Source organism: Triticum dicoccoides, chromosome 6A (genome assembly GCF_002162155.2).
Source record: "Triticum dicoccoides isolate Atlit2015 ecotype Zavitan chromosome 6A, WEW_v2.0, whole genome shotgun sequence".
Lineage (NCBI taxonomy): Eukaryota > Viridiplantae > Streptophyta > Magnoliopsida > Poales > Poaceae > Triticum > Triticum dicoccoides.
In genome coordinates this window covers 140,561,146-140,582,889 of record NC_041390.1, presented here as the reverse complement: position 1 = coordinate 140,582,889, position 21,744 = coordinate 140,561,146, and the positions used below count along the sequence as shown (strand labels likewise).

The 21,744-nt window shown below is 44.8% G+C and overlaps 1 protein-coding gene across 1 annotated transcript; it reads right to left on the bottom strand.

Moving 5' to 3' along the window:
- Positions 1–238: 238 nt before the first annotated feature.
- Positions 239–3,570, bottom strand: LOC119316299 (protein CYPRO4-like). Its single transcript, XM_037590596.1, has 2 exons — positions 1,776–3,570; positions 239–781 (listed from the first exon to the last, which is right to left on the bottom strand). The coding sequence occupies exons 1-2, from the start codon at positions 3,450–3,452 to the stop codon at positions 500–502; spliced, it is 1,959 nt and encodes a 652-aa protein (XP_037446493.1). The 5' UTR covers positions 3,453–3,570; the 3' UTR covers positions 239–499.
- Between the last annotated feature and the right edge of the window lie 18,174 nt (positions 3,571–21,744).

Sequence of the window (21,744 nt, the reverse complement as noted above, 5' to 3'; positions counted from 1 at the left end):
TTTTGGCCCAAAGGAGGCCTTTGTAAGTTCAAAAACAACAGATTTGTTAAGTTAAAAAACAAGTAGTATAGATTTGTTAGTTAAAGAGCAAACTTTGCCATGCTTAGATACTATAAAGCAGCAGCAATCTATGATTTTGTGGAGATTGCGCAGGAAAAAGTTTAACCTCAACAAAAAATGGGCACTTGCATTGGCGTAGGGCCAGAAGGAATAAAACCATGACACATGGACAGATGAATGCATCATGTTAGCAGAGTTGAAATTCATTCCTTCGTTCAAAGAAATTCAGAATCAATCCAGCCAGTACAAGTCATCACTGTGTAAGATAGTTTTGCTAGCAATCCACATAATCATAAATCCTGTAACAAGCCATGACTAAGATAGATAGTCATCGCCACACTTGGAAGTCCAGATCCGCGGGTCAAGAAGTTACATGACAGCACGGACACCAACAACCAAACTGGAAAAAAAGCACACACTGAGAGGCGGCAGCGCGGAGCTAGCGCTGGCTAGACACGCTGAAGGAGGTGACCTTCATGGGGGTCGCGACGACCAGAGGTGCCTCGGGGCAGTCGCTCACGTCGTACTTCTCGTGCATGAAGCGACTGGCCACGATGGACTCGTCCTTGGGGATCACTTTGTAGCAGTAGCAACTCTTGAGCCCCTCCTGGTTCTTGTAGCACTCATGGTGGCTGTTCTTCACCTGGAGGAAGTTCCACACCACGCTGTACCTCCCCACGGTCGTCACGAGATGCCTCTCCTGCTTGCCGTTATCCGTGACCTGCGTAGTTACTAGAATGAGTGCTTGATACCAGATAGTAAATGCACTTCAGTGCAGGCAGAAAATTTTCTCAATGCGAAAGGGATCGTTCAGGCTATTGTGATAGCTAGAAGAATGGCTTCGTTGCCATTTTGTTTATAGTGCAAGAATATTAGGTGATTCAAATGCAGCAGAGTCGACCATTATCCATCAACGAAGATAATGAAGCTCAAATATAGAACCACAGAACTGCAGCCAATGAAGCAACAAAACATGCAGCCAGATTTCCTAACCATGCATAAGACCACAAATGTCTACCGTGTGTAAATATGCAAAAGAAGCTCAAACATTGAAACCTAGACACTGTATAGTTTAACACAAAATATTAAACATATTAGACAGGGAAGGTACAATGGTATTTGCAGTAGCTACAAATATTCTGCCATGTATGTAAACAAAATTTGACAGTGACAAAATTTCAATTTCTACAAAAAGTCAAACCGGCTTGCTGGTCCTATATGCTAGTGACGAAAATGGAGGCAATATGACTCAAGAGTACACACTAGCATATGCCTTGCCATGTAACCGATACATCAATTATTCCATAGCCAATATGGCAATATCAACAAATAAATGACCTGCACAAATATTCAATCATATAGCATACATGACCTATAAAAGTAAAAATAAGTAAACATAAAGGTAGAAATCCAAAACATAACGAGCAGAAGCCACAAAATAGAATCTAGCACCGTGTGTGACCGAAAACCTTCTACAGAATTACTATGCCCATAAGATGTGGAGTAGACCTCATAAATTGGTGGTTACTAATATTCAAGATATCAAGAAATGTCACTTTCAGTCATCTGATCACCGACCAGTCCCAACTTAAATGCAACATAGCATCTATATACCAGACCACAAATAAGTAAATTTGATCAAGTCTTCATGTAATGCAACAATAAGTAAATTTGAGCAGGAATTCACAATAGCAGAAGTGGTAAGATGTACTGACCCATGAAAACCTGCCCTCACGAAACTTGCTGTTGTCCCCTGCAAGATGAGAGTGGAGTGGGCTGAGCTTGAGCAGTCTTGGTGCAGCAATTCGGTTCCCCATTCTTCCACCAAATCCTGTCTTCTCCTTCCCATCCTTGTCAATGAAAATGGTGCATATGAGTACCAGATAGGTATCAGTGGTTCCCAGTATCCACTTCCCATCGTACGTCACATCCACGTGAGTAATTGGTGAACCCAGCCCTGGGAAGGCCGTCTTCGCCATCCTCATAGAGCTCTTTGAGTACAACCGAATTTTCCCATCCAACGAGCCTACCACGATGGACCCATCACCAGTTGATGCAAAGCACTGGAAGTTTGTTCCCCTGGAGAACTGATGCCCCTGGGTCCATTCCAACACTGGGGACTCCATTGAACTAGCCAAGTTCTGCACTATTCCATGTCTATCCCTCATATCCCACCGGCACAACCGGTTGTCATCTAGTCCCAGGAATGTGGATTCAGACGCATCCATCTGTGCGCCCTTGCTATCATTAGTGATATCCCTCATGTTAATGTCAGCTCCATCCTTCCCGAACTTCCATTGTGAGACCACCTTCCCTGTCTCAATGTCAAGCTGATGCACCCCCTTGGCATGTGGCTTCCCATCAGTTGCTGGGCTCATCAGGAGCATGTTAGTCTCAGCACGCATCAGAAGTGCTTTCTTTGGTGTGGTGAAGTTTGTTCCCCCTCCAGAGATCTTCACAGAGACACCCTTCCCGTGTATGCCGTGCTCAAAGTTCTTGACCACGTGAATGCCTGAATCACCAACAAGGAAGCTGTTGTCAAGAGCGCCCAGCGCAAGGCTCTGTATGTTACCATCACCCTCCTCCACAGGCTCCTCAAATTCCCTGAAATCCTCCATCAGAGGTCTCAACATCGGGCTCCGTGCAGGCATCGGGCTGCCCTTGGGGGCTGGCGAGAAAGCATCACTGGCGTCCTCCCAGATGGACTCATCGCCACACTCTGGGCGCGCCCACGCAGCAAACTCCTTCCCAAACACCTTGGCGCGGCCCTCGTCGGTGGCCTCGACGCCGTAGCTGTTCTCGAACAGGCAGCTCTGGTACTTGGCGTTGAAGTGGCCGTAGCCGTCGGCGTGCAGGAACTTGAGCGCCCAGACGCCGTCGGCCACGAAGTCGACGCGCCGCTGCAAGGGGAAGGTCTTGAGCTGCAGCTCGGGCCCGACCTTGGCCCGGATCTTGGAGCCCACGACGAGGAACCACGGCCCGGTGGGCTCGTCGTCCTCGTCGGGGTCGGAGGCGCCCTCGCCTGAGCGGACGAAGGACACGGCGGCGAGGCGCTCGGAGTTCACCCAGCGGGCGGCGGCCGTGGAGCCGCCTATGTGGAGGTACAGCTTGACCGCATTGACGGCGGAAGCGGAGGCGGAGGCGCCGGGGTTGGGGGCGGGGCTAGGGTTCGGGGAGATGGGCTCGGAGTACTTGAGTTGGAGGTTGCGGAGGTGGTGGTCGATGTCGTCGACGACGGAGGCCGGGGTCGCCGCTCTGGCGGCTCTGGAGGCGGAGGCGGAGGCGGGGGGAGGGGTGGAGAAGTCGGAGGAGGCGTCGGAGGCGCGGGAGGAGGTGTCGTCGTCGTCGGAGTCGGAGAGGTCGTGGTCCTCCCGGCTGTGCGAGCCCCCCATGGCAGCGGCGGCGGTTAGGGTTTCGGCGAGGAGGTGGGTGGAATGGGAGGGGAGGGAATTTGAAATTTGGGAGAGGAGCGGAGGGGAGGGGAGCGGAGGAGGAGCGTGTGCGGCGGAGATCTGGGGGAGACGGGTTGATAAACGTTGGGGAAATCAAACGGCAAGCACTGATTCGAACCTGCCTTTTTTTCAAATTGGTCAGTACGGCACCACGTCGGATCCAAAGCTTTGTCCGAATATTTTAACGGGAAATGCTAAAAATCGAGATAAACACACCATTTGTCAATGAACTCGAGATAAACACACCAGCCGAATTTTGGTTAGAGTTTGCTGGCGACCATGATCGTTTGATGAAATTTCTGGTATTTGAGTTGGAATAGACCTCAAATTATTATTATCGTACAGGACTAAGTACTTGTGTAGTAGATGGTTGTGTGATGATGAAATTAACAAAAATCACTGCAGTCGTAGGAGAAATTTGAGGATGGACGTATAGACTATAATTTTGTTCAATTTCTTTCAATGTCGGTGATTGTAGCGACTTATTTAGCATTGGAATTCATCACAATGGATGATTTTGTGGAGTTGGATCAAATCGTGCCTACATGCAGGAATCAGTGAATGTTTTCAATAGATGTGAGAAGGGGACTTGAAAGTACATGTAGCCCCATGTATGGTTTTGCTAATTAATGACAATCCCTATGGACTAATGTTTTTCATTTAGATGTATATGAAGGAATGTTCCATAGGCAATGCATTGATAATATTCGATGGGTTCAACAATGAAAGCCATCAAGATAAAGATATGCATTGAGGTTTAGTGGTGCATAAAGTATATTAGATGGATTTTAGAAGACTGCAATCAAAGTGAGTATATGCAGCAAGATCGTTGACTTGAAGAGATGGATATATTATTATCAAGAAGTACGAAAGGAAATGGACTTCAAAGTATCAAGATCTTGAGAGAATGAATTGGATAGAAGTATTCTTCATGTCTCCCAAGAGATTGTGATAGAACATGAAGTAAAGATTAATGTTGGCCAAGATGAAGCCCAAGGATTGGATTCTAGATGGTCAACACGCAAGCATGAATGAATGATTGTGTGAGATCAAGTGTTCTAGTGGCATGGTAAGCAATTGTCAATTGTGTCTTATAAACTAACCCATGCTATGTGTTTTGTTATGTCTATGTGGGTTAGATGGTACTCATGGGCTTGCATCAAAGAGAAAGATTTCAAATGGCCCATGTGAGGATGATATCAAGTGGAGATGGGCATCATGGTTGAGAAGGGAAAGTTCAAGATAAGCACCTGAGTAATTATATGCTTGAAGCTTGCCATCCATTTGGTGGAAATGTACATGTGAAGAAGTGCTTAAGTGAAGGCCTCCCATATTGGTTTATGAGGGAGAAAATTTAGAGTCTTCACCAAAGGGACCGAGATCAAAAATATGATTCCAACTTGAGGCAAACATGAAGACCATCTTTCAGCTCAAGTGGAATGCATAAGGCAAAGGTATGAATTTGCTAGGTTTTCGTAATTTTACCGGTCTCATGGTGCTTGGTGGGAGACCAGATTATAGGTTTGGTAGTCATACTATCGAGAGGGGCTGTCGGGCAAGTAGCTTGATCATGTCGTACGTAGAGTACTCAAATCTTTGCATTATTTGCATCCTCCTTTTGAGTTGTTCTTGGGTGGTTCTCTATGCGAGGATCTTGAGCTTTACCATAGTTTCAAAACGAGATTGAAAATGGAGTTCATATGAGAAAGTTATGCATGTCTCCGTGTTGTGTTGAAGCTGTCTTTTGACGGTCCGAGTATCCGACTTAATATCCGACATGTCAGAATATCCGACCAAATATTTGTCCTAATACCCAACCCAATCCAAAGCCACTGGATAGGCTTGGACATTCTGACAGGTATTAGTTCGGAACATCCGATAGGTTGGAATGTCTGACCCCTGTCAGATAATCTGACTTTTTTGGATGGCATCCTAACACGCAGATTTGGATGGGATCTAAATAAGGCCCCCTTCCTCCACAACGGATAACGACTCTTAGATTTGATTTCCCCCATCCTTTTGAGCATTATCCACACCCCTAAAGCCCCAATCTCCCATCTAAGTGAAGGGAAGATTTGTGGATGGTTCTAGGAGTCATTTGTTGATCTCCTCCACTGTTTCCCATCTCTCTAACCTCCCACTTATTCGAGTTGCATCTTGTCAGAATTGAGGGAGAGATTTGAGCATATGTTAATTGGATTTGCTTTGCATTTGGTGCATTGGTTTGAGCTCTCCACGTAGATTGGTTCGAGTGAGAGTCCATGAGTTTGTTACTCTTGGAGGCCACCACCTCCTAGACGGTTTGGTATTGTTGGCTTGGTAATCTCTTCGTGAAGGATGTGAAGAGGCCCAAGGTGGTTGTGGAGCTTTCCATCTCCAAAGTGGAGGAAGAAGCTTGCCCCAGTGAAGGGAGCTCGGACATTCGTTTACCGAGGCTCTTAGAGACATAAGGTGAGACATTTGTTGTCGTGGGAGCATCCGTTGCCCCCCTTCAATAATGGAGAGTAGGACATCGGTGGATATCCGAACTCCAGTAAACACATCGGTTGCATCTTGTCCCCTTTACTTACTGCATTGCATACTTGCTTTATTGATATATCTTGGGCTTAGTGTGAATTGCTAGTTTGCATCATTCTTTTCATATCTTGTGATATAACTTGTGCAGGATTGTATAACATACTTGTGCTTGCTCGTATCATCCTTGTTCCATATCTTGTTTAGTATAAGTTGTTGGTGTACTTAGTGAGCCAAGTATATTTAGGATTTGTGCTTGAAAAGTATCCGAAGTTCATTTCCACATCAGGATAAAGCCAAATACATAAGTCATTTTGTGCACATGTTTTGCACAAATTGCTTGTATATGTTGATCATGATAGTGTGCTAGAGAAACAACTTTGGGATAATGTGCTTTTGCAACTAGTAGAGCTACCTAGAGCAATTAGTCCTTGCAAGAATGTATTTGAGAAGAGGTATGTTGCAACAGGGAATTTGGTTCTTGCATTCATTAAACACATGTTTAGCATGATGTTTGGTGGATATGATGATGAGGACATCAATACCATTGTTACACCCACAACCCCTGTTGCTATACATACTGGACCAATTACTAGAGCTCGCGCACGCCAATTAAATTATCAGGTACTTTCGTTTCTTGGTAATGATTCTAATGTTCATGAGAATATGATGCTGCCTAAATTGGATACATTTGTTTTGCTTACAAATGAAGGGCCTGGCATGGATAAGAGGGATGAACACTGGAGCAAGACCAAGCATGGAGATGATGGCATGCGCAAGGGGATCAAGAACGGAGTTACAAGTGATGATTTTAGGACTTTGAAGCCACCGTAAGGAGTGCATGAAGCCTTGGACGAAATATACAAGATGCCACTTCATGAATTTCGTCCAGAGGCTATTCTAGGTGTTGCGTCACCTTATTATTGGGCCAAGCCCATGTATTTTCGAAATACTTAAGTATAGGCTGTTTTTAGAGTCTGTATGTGTGGGGAAACAAGAGTTAGGGTTGGTTTCGGACCCCTCCTCCAAGGGCCATGAAATCCCCCCTCTTCCTCCATATATACAGCCCTTAGGGTGTCGTTTAGACTTTGGGGGGTTTTGTTTAGATTAAAGTTCGCCATAGCTGCAACTTCGCGTACTTTGTTTGTGTTCAACGACCAGACAAAGGTGTCACAGAACCCCACCTTTGATCAATAAAGCTTTCCTCTTATATTCACAATATCTAGATTGGAATCTTGGTTTCTTGCTTGTTCTTCGTTTGCCTGCAGGAAACAGACCTTCGTGGTCAGGTTGATCGTGCTTCGGCGTGGTCAATAACCTCTCGGAGTTGGTTTAGTGATTGCTAAAGCGCGACGTCCTCGCATGTTCGTAGTCGGATCGTCAAAGTCGACTTCCTCCAAAATGATAGCCACCATCCCATCGAAATACGGGACACCTTTGCCTCTATCATATGAGAGTTGTGCATGAACAATTCTCTGGCAGTTAGAAGGAGGTTAAACATAGATTTTGCCCCTAAAGATGTTGAGTTGAAAAGGAAGGGAAGGAGAAATTGGTTGATGGGGAATTAGAAGAAGATATCAGTGCTGCCAAGGGATTAGAAGATGATAATGAAGACATATTTTTAGATGACAGTGAAGAGGAATTTAGCTATGCATCAAACTAAAGTGTTGATCAGATTTCTGATGCGTCCCTAACGTATCTATATTTTTTTATTGTTTCGGGCTACTATATTATCATTTTTATATACTTTATATGCCATTTTATATACTTTTTATGGACTAGCCTATTAACTCGGTGCCCAGTGCCAGCTCATGTTTTCTACATGCTTTTAGTTTTCTAGAAAATCCATATCAAATGATGTCCAAACACGACAAAAAGACTGATGATTTTTTCTGGACAAAAAGAGTCCCTGGAAGCTTCAGGAGGAGGCCAGAAGATGCACAAGAGCCACAAGGCAAGGCGCACCCAAGTGCCTTGTGAGCCCCCTCTGCCTCCATTTGACCTAATTCTTGTGCTATAAATTCCCATATATCCAGAAACCCCAAAGAGAGGCCCCAAAACAATTATTCCACCGTTGGAAGCCTCTGTTGCGAAGCGATCCCATCTGGAGCCTCCGCTGGTACTCCGCCGGAGGGGGAGACCATTGGGGAGGCAATCTTCATTAACCTTGCTGCTTCCATGATGATGTGTGAGTAGTTCCCATAGGACCTACAGGTCCATAGCAGTAGCTAGATGACTCTCTCTCTCTCTCTCTCTCTCTCTCTCTCTCTCTTGATCTTCAATACAATGATCTCATCTGAGATCAATCCGATGTAAACTTTTGCGGTGCATTTATTGGGATCAGATGAATTGTGGGTTTATGACCAGATTATTCATTGGAAGTTTTTGAGTCTTCTCTCAGATTTATTTATGTGTAATTTTATGGCTATGTATGCTTTCCAGTGTATGAGTTTTATTTGGCCAAGTTGATGATTAGATCTCCAGAGGAAGTGGTGCATAGTAGTAGGTTCAATCTTGAGGAGTCCTTACTCCATGACAGGAGGAGTTGCAATGCACGTATTTGTATTGTTGCTACTAAGGGTAAAATGAGGGTTTGAACATATTGCATGTTCTTATTATGTCTACATTATGTCATCTTGCTTAAAGTGTTACTCTGTTTGTCATGCATTTAATACTTTGAGATGCATGCTGGATAGTGGTGTTGGGTGGAGTACTAGTAGTAGACGTCAGTAAGTTTAGCGGTGTACTTGTCGCGGATGTAATGCCTATATATTAATTATGCCATGGATGATCATCATAACTATGCGCTTTATCAATTGTTTGGCAGTAATTTGTTTACCCACCGATGCTATTTATGAGAGAGATGCCTCTAGTGAATATTATGCCCCCTCGTCCATTCACTTCATATTAAAACAAATCTTATAATTCCTAGGTGTTTTCTTCTACTTCTATTTATTATATCTACCACTACCAGATTTGATACTTGCAACTGGCAATAACAAGAGGGGAGTGACACCCCCTTGCCTTTGTCGGGTGCAAGCATTTGTTTGTGTGTGTGTGTGCATGTATTGTCAAAGTTGTTTGTGTGCTGTCTCATATTGGTTCCATAAACCTTGGTTCTTAACTCAGAGAAATAGTGTTTCTCTAATTGTGTTAGAGAAACTACGTAACTAGATTATTGACTATGTAACTGGATGTGCCTAGATTATTGACTAAGTTTATTGCCCTTGGGAGTCAATAAAAATTCTTTGCCAGTTTTTACACCCCCGGATAGCCAGAGGTGTTAGAGAAACTATGGAACTAGATTATTAACTCTAGTGAAAGTGGGAGTCTATTGGAAGTATGCCCTAGAGGCAATAATATTGTATTATTATATTTTTGTGTTCATAATAAGAGTTTATATTCTACGTTATACCTGTTATGATCCCGGAACATGGCACTAGTAGAAAACAGGGCTTTGGTCCAAACCAGAAAAGGGCATTAGTCCCGGTTCTCTTACGAACTGGGAACAATGGATGCATCAGTCCCGGTTCATGAGGCCAGGGCGCCGGCCGGGCCTCGGGGGCCATTAGTCCCGGTTCGTCTGACCCCTTTGGTCCCAGTTCCAGACACTAACTGGGACCTCACTCCTGGCGCAGCACCTTTAGTCCTAGTTGGTGGCTGGAACCGGGACCAAAGGTTAGTCTTCTGTCCCGGTTCTAGCCACCAACCGGGACTAAAGAGATGCCTACATATACCCTCGCCCCTGCACGCTCACTCCTCTGTTTCTTGGCCGGGTGGGAGGTGTGTGCATGCGTTGCTCTATCTCCCTTCTATTCATGCACATGAGGTGTTCGATGAAATGCCCGAGCCACACTTAAGATTTCTCCTCTCCAAGCTTCATTTTCCTCAAGATTTGTCTAGGTTTGTGGTCTGTCCCGTCCCGTCTCCGTCCTCACCACCGTCGATCGCCCGCGCCGATCTCATCGCCGGCACCACCGTGGTGAGCCTCTTGTTCTTATCTTCTTTCTAAAAGAAAAAAAATCTTACTTGTATGATTTAGATAGATACCTGTATCATTTTCTTACTTTTATTATTGTTTGTTATTATATAGTGCCATTGTTTTCGTATCCGCACCCGTCGACCCTTGTTCTATCTACGTTTCGGATGTGGTATATTATCTTTTATAAATATTTGTTTCATTTAGTGTTTATGACAATTATGCTGACCAACGTGACATAGATGTTTTTATCTAGGAGGTATGTGAACCGGAAATTCCAACCGACCCTCTTGTCGAGAGGTTAAATTTAGTTGAAAAAGAAAACAATTACTTGAAGAAAAAATTGAAAAGAATTGAGGAGGAGAAGATGGAATTGGAGTTGCATGTTGCGGATGTCGTCGATGATCACAAGATCAAGATGGATGCAATGCGCTGGAAGATTTGAAAGATTAGAAAATATGTCATTCATATTGAGGCTTGGTATCATTATGCCATTGGATCAATTGTTACGTTAGTTGCGATTATGATCACATTTGTTGTTGCATTGAAATGTTTTTCATAGTTTCAATGTACGGTTTAATTAGATGCTCTACAGAGCTATATGTTGTTCAATGAGAACTATGTATGAACTTTATGTATTTATTTTTTCAGTAATAACATTTCATAACTACTGTATTTTGGTTTTAATGTGATGATGAACTTGTATTAATTTGGTCACTTCTCTATTCATGATGTTCTGTAATGGTTTTTGATACACTTAATTATACAATGCACACAGATGATCCGGCAATGGATGTATGGTGATAGACACACCTCCGAGTACACTGAGGGCCTACATTATTTTCTCGAAGTGGCGGAGGCAAACAAGCATAATGGTTTATGTATTGTCGATGCCCTATCTATGGGAATACGAAGGATTACTCTGACTTGAAAACCCTTCACGTCCACCTGCTTGAGAAGGGTTTCATGCCACACTATAATGTTGTTGGGAAACATAGCATGCAATTTCAAAATTTTCCTACGCTCACGCAAGATCTATCAAGGAGATGTATAGCAACGATAGGGGGAGAGCATCTTCATACCCTCGAAGATCGCTAAGCGGAAGCGTTTATCAACGCGGTTGATGTAGTCGTACACCTTCACGATCCGTCCCGATCAAGTACTGAATGTACGGCACCTCCGCGTTCACCACACGTTCAGCTCGATGACGTCCTCGCCTTCTTGATCCAGCAAGACGGGTGAAGTAGTAGATGAGTTCCGGCAGCACGACGGCATGGTGACGGTGTTGGTGAAGAACAATATCCGTAGGGCTTCGCCAAGCACAACGGAAACTATGACGGAGGATAAACTAGAGGGACGGGGTTGCAGGCACACGGCTTGGTGTATCTTGATGTGTTCCAGGTGCTAGCCCTGCCCCTCTATTTATATGTTGAGCCCCGGGGTCGAAACTTGGAGTAAAAGCCTCCTCAAAGTCGGTTTTGCCCGCAAGGAAGAGTCCTTCTCGGACTTCTAGGACCAGACTTCACGGTCCTTGGCGCCTGGCCCAGACGCCATGGGCCACGGCGTCTGGCCCAGGGCCAGAAGCCAGGGTCTCCGGCGTTTGCCCCCCTGGCCTCCCGCAAAACTCCTTTAGCACCGACCTAAAGCCCTGTGGGATTCACCCCTTGGCCGAACCATATCATCCTATATATCAATCTTTACCTCCATACCATTTCGGAGCTCCTCTCATGTCCATGACCGCATCCGGGACTCCGAACAACATTTGGTCACCAACATACATAACTCATATAATACTATATCGTCAATTAACGTTAAGTGTGCAGATCCTATGGGTTCGAGAACTATGTAGACATGACCGAGACACATCTCTGGTCAATAACCAATAGCGGAACCTAGATGCCCATATTAGCTCCTACATATTCTACGAAGATCTTTATCGGTCGAACCTTATGACAACATATGTAATTCCTTTGTCTGTCGATATGTTACTTTCCCTAGATTCGATCGTCGGTATCTTCATACCTAGTTCAATCTCGTTACTGGCAAGTCTCTTTACTCGTTCCATAATACATCATCCTGCAACTAACTCATTAGTCACATTGCTTGCAAGGCTTATTATGATGTGCATTACCTAGAGGGCCCAGAGACACCTCTCCGATACTCGGAGTGACAAATCCTAATCTCGATCTATGCCAACCCAACAAACACCTTCGGAGATACCTATAGAGCATTTTTATAATCACCCAGTTACGTTGTGATGTTTGATAGCACACAAGGTATTCCTACGGTATCCGGGAGTTACATAATCTCATAGTCAAGGAATATGTATATGACATGAAGAAAGCTATAGCAATAAAACTGAATGATCAACATGATAAGCTAACGGATATGTCTTGTCCATCACATCATTCTTCTAATGATGTGATCCTGTTATCAAATGACAACTCATGTCCATGGTTAGGAAACCTTAACCATCTTTGATCAACGAGCTAGTCAAGTAGAGGCTCACTAGGGACTCAGTGTTTTGTCTATGTATTGACACATGTATTAAGGTTTCCAGTCAATACAATTCTGGCATGAATAACAAACATTTATCGTGAATAAGGAAATATAAAATAACAACTTTATTATTACCTCTAGGGCATATTTCCTTTAGTCTCCCACTTGCACTAGAGTCAATAATCTAGTTCACATCGCCATGTGATTTAACACCAATAGATCACATCGTCATGTGATTAATAGCCATAGTTCACATCACCATGTGATTAACACCCAAAGGGTTTACTCGAGTCAATAATCTAGTTCACATCGCCATGTGATTAACACCCAAAGAGTACTAAGGTGTGATCATGTTTTGCTTGTGTGAGAGGTTTAGTCAACGGGTCTGCCACATTCAGATCCGTATGTATTTTGCAAATTTCTATGTCTACAATGCTCTGCGCTGAGCTACTCTAGCTAATTGCTCCCACTTTCAATATGTATCTAGATTGAGACTCATAGTCATTCGGATCAGTGCCAAAGCTTGCGTCGACGTAACCCTTTATGACGATCTTTGTCACCTCCATAACCAAGAAACATTTCCTTAGTCCTCTTTAGGCACCTAAGGATAATTTTGACCGTTGTTCAGTGATCTACTCCTGGATCACTATTGTACCCTCTTGCCAAACTCATGGCAAGGTACACAATAGGTCTAGTATACAACATGGCATACTTTATAGAACCTATGGCTGAGGCATAGGGAATGACTTTCATTCTCTCTCTATCTTCTGGCGTCGTCGGGTTTTGAGTCTTACTCAACTTCATACCTTACAACTCAGGCACGAAATCCTTCTTTGACTGATCTATTTTGAACTCCTTCAAAATCTTATCACGGTATGTACTCATCAAAAGTCTAATCAAACATCTTGATCTATCTCTATAGATCTTGATGCCCAATATGTAAGCAGTTTCACCGAGGTCTTTCTTTGAAAAACTCCTTTCAAACACTCCTTTATGCTTTTCAGAAAATTCTACATCATTTTCGATCAACCATATGTCATTCACATATACTTACCAGAAAGGTTGTAGTGCTCCCACTCACTTTCTTGTAAATACAGGCTTCACCGCAAGTCTGTATAAACCATATGCTTTGATCACCTTATCAAAGCATATATTCCAACTCTGAGATGCTTGCACCAGTCCATACACTACAAAAAAATACACTTCCGTGATGATACGTGTTTGTCACAGTAGGTCGCGTTTTCTATCATGCATGTACATCCATGACGATTTTATGACAGAATCAAGATAGTCATACCTGTGCTGTCGTAGAAGTGTTCCATGACATTACCAAAATTATCATCACGGAAGTGTCCACTTCCATGACGATAAATCGCGCATCACAGAAGTGCTTTCATCAAGGGTGACCGACAGGTGGCATCCACCGTAACGGAACGCCGTTAAGCTATCGGGTCGGATTTTGGATCCAATAACCCATTAACAGCCCCGACCAATGGGGATTTTCCACGTGTAAAATCATCACTGGCTGGAGGAGACACGTGTCAGGTCCGCGTTGGCACAGGTGTCACTCATCCAATGGGCGAGACACGCCTATGATATGTTGACACGTGGACCAGCCCATCAAGTTTAAATGGGCCGGCCCAGCTAAAGGCCCACGAGATTTTGCGGACCATAATGGGCTGGCCCAGGTAAAGTCCCACAAGATTTTGCGGGCCATAATGGGCCGGCCCAGGTAAAGGCCCACAAGATTTTTGTGTGTCATAATGGGCTAGCCCAGGTAAAGGCCCACAAGATTCTTGCGGATCATAATGGGCCGGCCAAGCTAAAGGCCCACGAGATTTCGCCAACATTAATGGGCCGGCCCAGCTGTAGGCCCACAAGATTTTGAGGACCCTAGTAGGCCGACCCATTAACTGGCTACCATGTTTTGGGCCAAATGTCGGCCCATATTTGATCCGGTCCATTAATGGCCTGCCACGCTCCGAGCCTAATAGTGGCCCATATAAGATCCGGCCCGTTAAAAGCCTACCACGTTCTGGGCCAAATTACGGCCCAGATCAGGTCCGACCCTTTAAGAGGCTTTGGGCTCAATTATGGCCCATATCAGATTCGGCCCGTCAACTGGATACTATGCTTTTGGGCCCACTTGCTAAAGTCCCACTTAGTAATTCGGCCTGATATTAGTTTTGGCCTGTTAAGGGCCCGTTTAACATTTCGGCCCTATATTAATTTCGGCCTGTTAAAAGCCCGTCATATAGTTGGGCCTAACTACGGCCCGGTTTGCATCCGGCCTGCTCGCAGCCGATATCTGATTGGGACAAACAAGGACCGAGACAATTTTGGCCTGTTAAAAGCTGGTGATTTGATTCGCACAATCATGGGCCGGGGTTCATTTCGGGCTGCTGCCGGCCCGTGAGCTGTTCGGCACGTTTCAGGCCCAACCTACATCGTGATTGCATGACGGCCCGATTATGTACCGTAATTTTACGGTTTGGCCGGTTTACTGCGAAGACAGATATATATACAGTAAAATAACTGCAGCATCGTGAATAAGAAAAAAACCTAGACTATACAATAAAGAAATTACGGCATATTACATCCACTGGGCATCAAAGTTCGCCACTATGATAATAAAGCACAAGCAGACAGCAGATTACATACACTGGGCATCAAAGATCACCACCAGTGCAAATAAACACGCCGACAAAATAATATACAAAACCGGCAGCACTTCAATAGAGTTCAAGAAAGGTTAGCCCTGCTGGGGAGCTGTAGCGCAAGCAGCTGAGCAAGATGATGAGACTGTGCTTGTTCAACACTTATATCTTCCTCACTCTGAAAGATAAACACGCAGACAGATGACAGGTTTTGCACATAAAAGTATCAGTGTTGACAATTCATCACATTTCTTACTGACGAATAAAGTGACAGAGTTTAAAATTGCATTAACACAATATGGTATTGTTCAGGTCAAGACATGGCAGGAAATGACATTGTGAAGGAGTTGTCAGCTTCACGACACCACTGGATTACCGATCAAGAACTCATAAGTATCAATGGTTAGTGTGCTGTCAATTTATACCATTTCAGATTGGCAAATAAAGAGACGGTTTAAATAATAGTAGAATGATATGACATTGTTCATAGTTAAGACATTACAAAATATGACATTGTGCTGTAGTGGGTAGGTTCACCACACCACTGGATTACAGATGAAGAACAGAAGCATACATGCAGTGCAAAAGAAGATCACTTTCTCTGTATAGTTTAATTTACATGGTATGAAGAAGGAACTTGGTTGTACAACTGAAAACTTAAATTGAGAAAGGAAAAACTTTTGTTTATGAACTACATAATAAACTTTAAACAAGCAATTTGATGCAAACACCAAAAATAAACAGCTGTTGCAGTCATGCCTAACCAAATATATACAACAAAGTTTAAAGGCTTGAGATGGACAAACTTACATTATTGGTGAAGACAGGCTCTATAAAGGCCTTGTCCATGCTGATGGGGGGGGGGGCAATTCAAGAAGTTTACCACAGAATCTTCTTCAAAAGCATTGCCTTTATTCTACATTTTGTTAAGAGTAAATATAGATGTGATAATATACGAAAAATGGAGAATATTTAAGATAAGATGAAGAGTGATGCTACATAACCAAGTAGCTATAAATGTAAGTGCAACGATACAAGCAAAAGGTACATCCAAGAGCAATGCATAGCTAAACTTCTTCAGTACCAACCTTATGGTAAGAGTAAATATAGATCTGATGTGTAGAAAATGGATGGCAAAGGAAAATAAGCTGCAGAGTGATGGTACATGAACAACTACCTGTCATTATAATTACACTGATAAAGGACATCATGTACTTACAAGAACAATGCAGAGCTAAAAAAACATTGGCATTGGATATATTCTACACTAATGTAACCATTCATACAGATCAGATAATTTGGATTGAACAATTGATAAGCAAGCTATCATGCATACTGCTGTCACATAATGAACCAGGTATGTATGCAAGTACAGTGATACAAGACAACAGGTACTAACAAGAGAAAAGTAGCGGGCAGCATATTTGTGATATCCTGTCATTCTTGTCAAACCGGAATTCTTCTTCGAGCAGATTTCCTGCAAAAAAGATCCATAAGGCATAGGCGGAAAAGTAGAAGTTCAAATTGTCATGTGATTTCATAGACAGTACCTCATCCTGGAAACGAGACCAGTGCATAACAAGGTTTTTCCATTCAATGTCTTCTAAATTTAGCACAGGAGACTTCACCGGAAATTCGTTTATAGACTTGCCATCAAAGTGTGATTTCCTCAGGTAACACCGATACTGCTGCAATGCTTCCTTGAAAAGCACAAGCAAGCTTTGCTCGTCATGACTATCCAGATTGACCCTCGCCTAGTTACAACAATGTAATGTAAATCATTGATGTGTTCAATCAGCAAGAAACAGGAAAATAATAATCATGAATAATAGCACTTACACGTAAGTTGGACATGAAGATGTGAAAATGGTGTTTCTCTTCACAATAATCTTCCCATGATGGGAATATATGCACGTAGTCCCTAACAACATTGAAAGCATTGTCTTTTAAACTGGGAATAAATGGAATGGGGTTCCAATCTGCAGGAATTGGCCGTCTCTGTAGTTGGGATATGTCTTCGGCCGGTGGACTTGCTGTACTTTTTGCTGGAGTGGGATTTTTCTGTGGTACAGCTGGCGCTATGGCAAATGAAATCGGTATACCTTTTGCTGGAGTGCAGGTCCTATGTGGTGGGGCTAGTGGTGTGGCCAGTGAAGTATGGGTGCAGTCTGCTGGAGTCGGTCCTACGTTTTGTGTCACTGGTTGTACAGCCAATATAAGTGGGGTGCTGTCTGATTTCTTCGGCACCACCACGTTTTTCAAGGACTTTGTTGGTGCTCCTTCAGGTTCGGCAATCACCCTCTTCCTTTTTGATGTCTGATGCACAAGAACAACATTTGAGTGGAAAAACATGGTATGATGACAGATGGAATATGTATTGATAATGGTTGGGCATGGCATCTCGACATATATGATGAGTAAACTAAGCAGATGGCGGTGCAACAAAGTAGAAGAAATGCAAGACAACATATGCAAGATACCCACAATCAATAAAACATGGCCAAATTAGAACATGCACCTTGATGGGTGAACAGGACAGGCCATCTGCCTTTGACTCCTCGAGGTTAGAATAGTCATTAGGATCATATTCTGAACAAGAATCAACAGGTGGGGAGCGTATGAGTTTGATTGCATCCAGAATGGCACTCAATGCCTTGGTGCCAATTTTGTAAGTCATTGCAGTGTTTAGCTTCAAGAGTGGACTGCTGCTAGTGCGACACAAGGCAGCTACATAGATCATAGTGTAGATATAGCATCAGAGTAAAATCAGCAAAGTGGAACTTGCTGGAATATATGTGCTAGTATTGCCGGTACGACTAGAAAGGCTTCGGATACCAGCTCTCTTCAAGTGAAGGTGCAGTACTGTTAATATTAGTGTAACTCTCAAAGGCGACACAACTCCCCGCGTTTCCTTGCTATTCTTATAGGATTCAAGTGGGCAGGCCACTACAAATCCTATTCCTATGTTTACAAGATCCTACGAATCAAAGAGGCTCAAAGTGTCCATCACAACCGACTGTATAGACCTCTACACTGCAAATGTCCCTGTTCATCTTCAGTACAAGGAACATATTGTACTACTATCATACTCCCTCCGTTCCAAAATATAAGTCTTGGTAGAGATTTCCACTATGGATCACATACAGATGTATCCAGATACATTTTGGAGTGTAGATTCACTCATTTTGATCCATATGTAGTCCATGGTGGAATCTATACAAAGACTTGTATTTAGGAACGGAGAGAGTACATATTAAAGAAGAATGAAAGAGGAACATGGTAAAGAAGAGCAAGCAGATTTTGGATAATAAAATGTTGGTTGCGCAGTGCCCACACATGATGAACCAGAGCACATTAAGAATGCAACTCCTAGCTGTCTCTCGACCATTTCAGGCGGTTGGATGAAGATCCTACGTCTCCTAACCCTTCTTCTTCCTCGTTGTCGGTGTTAAAACTGGTGGATCTCGGGTAGGGGGTCCCGAATTGTGCGTCTAGGCCGGATGGTAACAGGAGGCAGGGAACACTTTGTTTTACCCAGGTTCGGGCCCTCTCGATGGAGGTAATACCCTACTCCTGCTTGATTAATATTGATGATATGGGTAGTACAAGAGTAGATCTACCACGAGATCAAGGAGGCTAAACCCTAGAAGCTAGCCTATGGTATGATTGTTGTGTATGGAGTTGATTGCCTACGAACTACAACCCTTCGGTTTATATAGACACCGGATAGGGTTAGGGTTACACAGAGTCGGTTACAATGGTAGGAGATCTTGAATATCTGCATCGCCAAGCTTGCCTTCCACGCCAAGGAAAGTCCCATCCGGACACGGGACGAAGTCTTCAATCTTGTATCTTCATAGTCCAGGAGTCCGGCTGAAGGTATAGTCCGGCTACCCGAACACCCCCTAATCCAGGACTCCCTCAGTAGCCCCTAAACCAGGCTTCAATGACGACGAGTCCGGCGTGCAAATTGTCTTCGGCATTGCAAGGCGGGTTCCTCCTCCAAGTCCTTCATAGAAGATTGTAAACACCAATAGTAGTGTCCGGTTCTGCAAAATAAGTTTCCACATATTGCCATAGAGAGAATAATATTGACACAAATCAAATCTGCCGACGTATTCCGCAGTGCGTCATCGCACTACGGCCAAGTCCTTTACTTGAATCGTTTTCACTTTTCCACCTCAGCATGTTTTGCGAGGCGGTTTCCTTGGCACGTCTTGTCAAAGCAGAGATCGTGTGCCCCCCCTTTACGGGATTCTCATCAATACGGACGTGGGTAACCCAATCGTGCCCGTTAGCATGTTTTCTCGATTAAAGGCGAGTCCCAAACGGTTACGTGGAGGGCTCCTGGTATTCAACCTCTTATAAAGAGACCAAGGCCTTACTCCTTTTTCTAATCTCAAAACAAGTTCGCCCATCGCCTCGAGTTCCAACACCCTAGGCTCCAGATTCCAGGCGCTTCGGACCTTCGACAATGTCCGGTTCCGACCTTCAAGGCCGATGGATGCCCTCCTCCGTTACGGAGGAGGACGTGCTAAAGCTGAGAGAGGCTAAGTTCTTGACCGCTGAAATTCCGCATAGGTTGCCTGCTCAAGGGCAGGCTATTCCCAGTCCCAGGCCCGGTGAGAGCGTAGTGTTCATGTCTCACTTCCTTCGGGGGTTAGGCTTCCCGATGGATCCCTTTGTGAGGGGGCTGCTGTTTTATTACGGGCTGGAATTTCATGACTTAGCTCCGGAGTCCATCCTCCACATTTCCTCATTCATCGTTGTGTGCGAAGCGTTCCTCCGTGTTACTCCTCACTTTGGATTATGGCTCAAGACTTTTGGATTGGAGCCGAAGATGATCGAGGGACGGCACGCAGAGTGCGGAGGCGCTGTCATAAGTAAGAATGCTGATGCTCCATGGCCCGAGGGCTCCTTTCAAGAAGAGCTTGGCTTGTGGCAACGAGAATGGTTCTATATTACCGCTCCCAGGAGCGCCAAGTGGGCGGCGCCTCCTGCCTTTCGCTCGTGTCCCCCATCACGGCTAGCGTCATGGGTCAACAAAGGATTAGATTGGGGTTTGCCCAAAGACGTGCCCCTGTTACAGGGCCGAATTAAGGATCTCTTGGAAGGAGACCTCAGTTTGGTCAGGGTGACGCAGGTCATGCTGATTCGCCGAATATTGCCTGGCAAACGTCGCTCCCTTCGCCTGTGGGAGTTTAATCCAGAGGGACCGCGAGTTCTCCAGAACTTTATGGGTGCAACACCCGCGGAGATGTATAGATTGTTCTTCGGATCACAAGAGATGTGTCCGGACTTAACCGAGGACGCAGGCCTAAGATGCAATCGCCCGGATACTCAAGTAAGCAACCTTGTGCCCGGACCTTCTATCCGTATAATTGTTATAAACTTGCCCCTAAAAGAGCCGTTCTTTTAAACAGGAGTGGATAGCGAAGGCAAAGCTGATCAGGTGTCCGGCTCCCCTTCCTGAAACCAGGGCGGATCCCGTGCTGGTCAGGATGCTGGAAATAATGCCTTTGGAGGGGGAGGACAAGGAAACTATGGCCTCCTCGAAGGAGGCTGCTTCGAAGGGAGGAACCGACAATTCCTCTCCTAAGGGGAAGAAGAGAGCCGCCTCTGACGACCCGGAAACCATGGCCTCAAAACGGGGGAGAAAATCCTCGTCAGAGGGTCCGACGTCGGGGAGTTCCTCGGCCGGACTACGCCCTCAAGGGGATCAGCCCTCCAGCAAGCCGTAAGTGGAGAAAAGATTTTCCTTTTGAGGGTTAATTTTATTTCTGAGAAGATTAACCGAAATTTTACCTTGTAGCTCGGACCTCAGCCCTTCGCAGCAGAGCTCGTCTTCGGGGGATCTTCTTCCGGATATGATGGAGAGCGGGACGCCTCCCACTGCCGTGCCGCCCAGCGTGGCGGGCGACCCTGAGGTGTCGTCGCGGAGGGTTTCTCCGAATCCGGCAGGGGCGGAAGATAGCTACGTGGCCCCCTGAGGTTCTCCGCATCCGGCCTTCGAAAGAGGTCATAGGGCAAGTCCGGCACCGTCTGGTGCTCGGCCGGAGGAACTGAAGATTCTGCTGGGGCGAGCTTCTGTCTCAGAAGAGCACCGTGCATTGATGGGCACGGTGATTGAAAGGATTTCATCCACAGAAAGCGGATTGCATGAGGCCGTCAAAAGTTTACTGACGGGTTTTGAGGTACGTTAGATAATGTACACTTTTGTCAGTTGCGCATAAATAAGATGCGCCCTATGTAGATAGTAGCCCCTGAGACTCTGCGCGTTGTCAAGAAATGACGGCACGCAGAGGATCATAATCCCAGGTCTAAGATGTCGCCTTTGAATGTAGGTGGCGAGGTGTCCGAAATCGAGCCGAACTGATGATGTGGCCGAACTAAAGCGGCAACTGGACGTGGCAGATGCCGACATCGCGCTTGTCAACAAGCGGCTTGATGAGGCTCAAGGTATGTAATTCTTCGGGCGGCATCAAGTAAGAGGATCTTCATGTCAGTGTCTTACAATGTGTGTGCTTGACGCAGATGGTACGGCCGCCGTGGAGAATCTTAGGGCAGAACTTGCCCGAGCTAA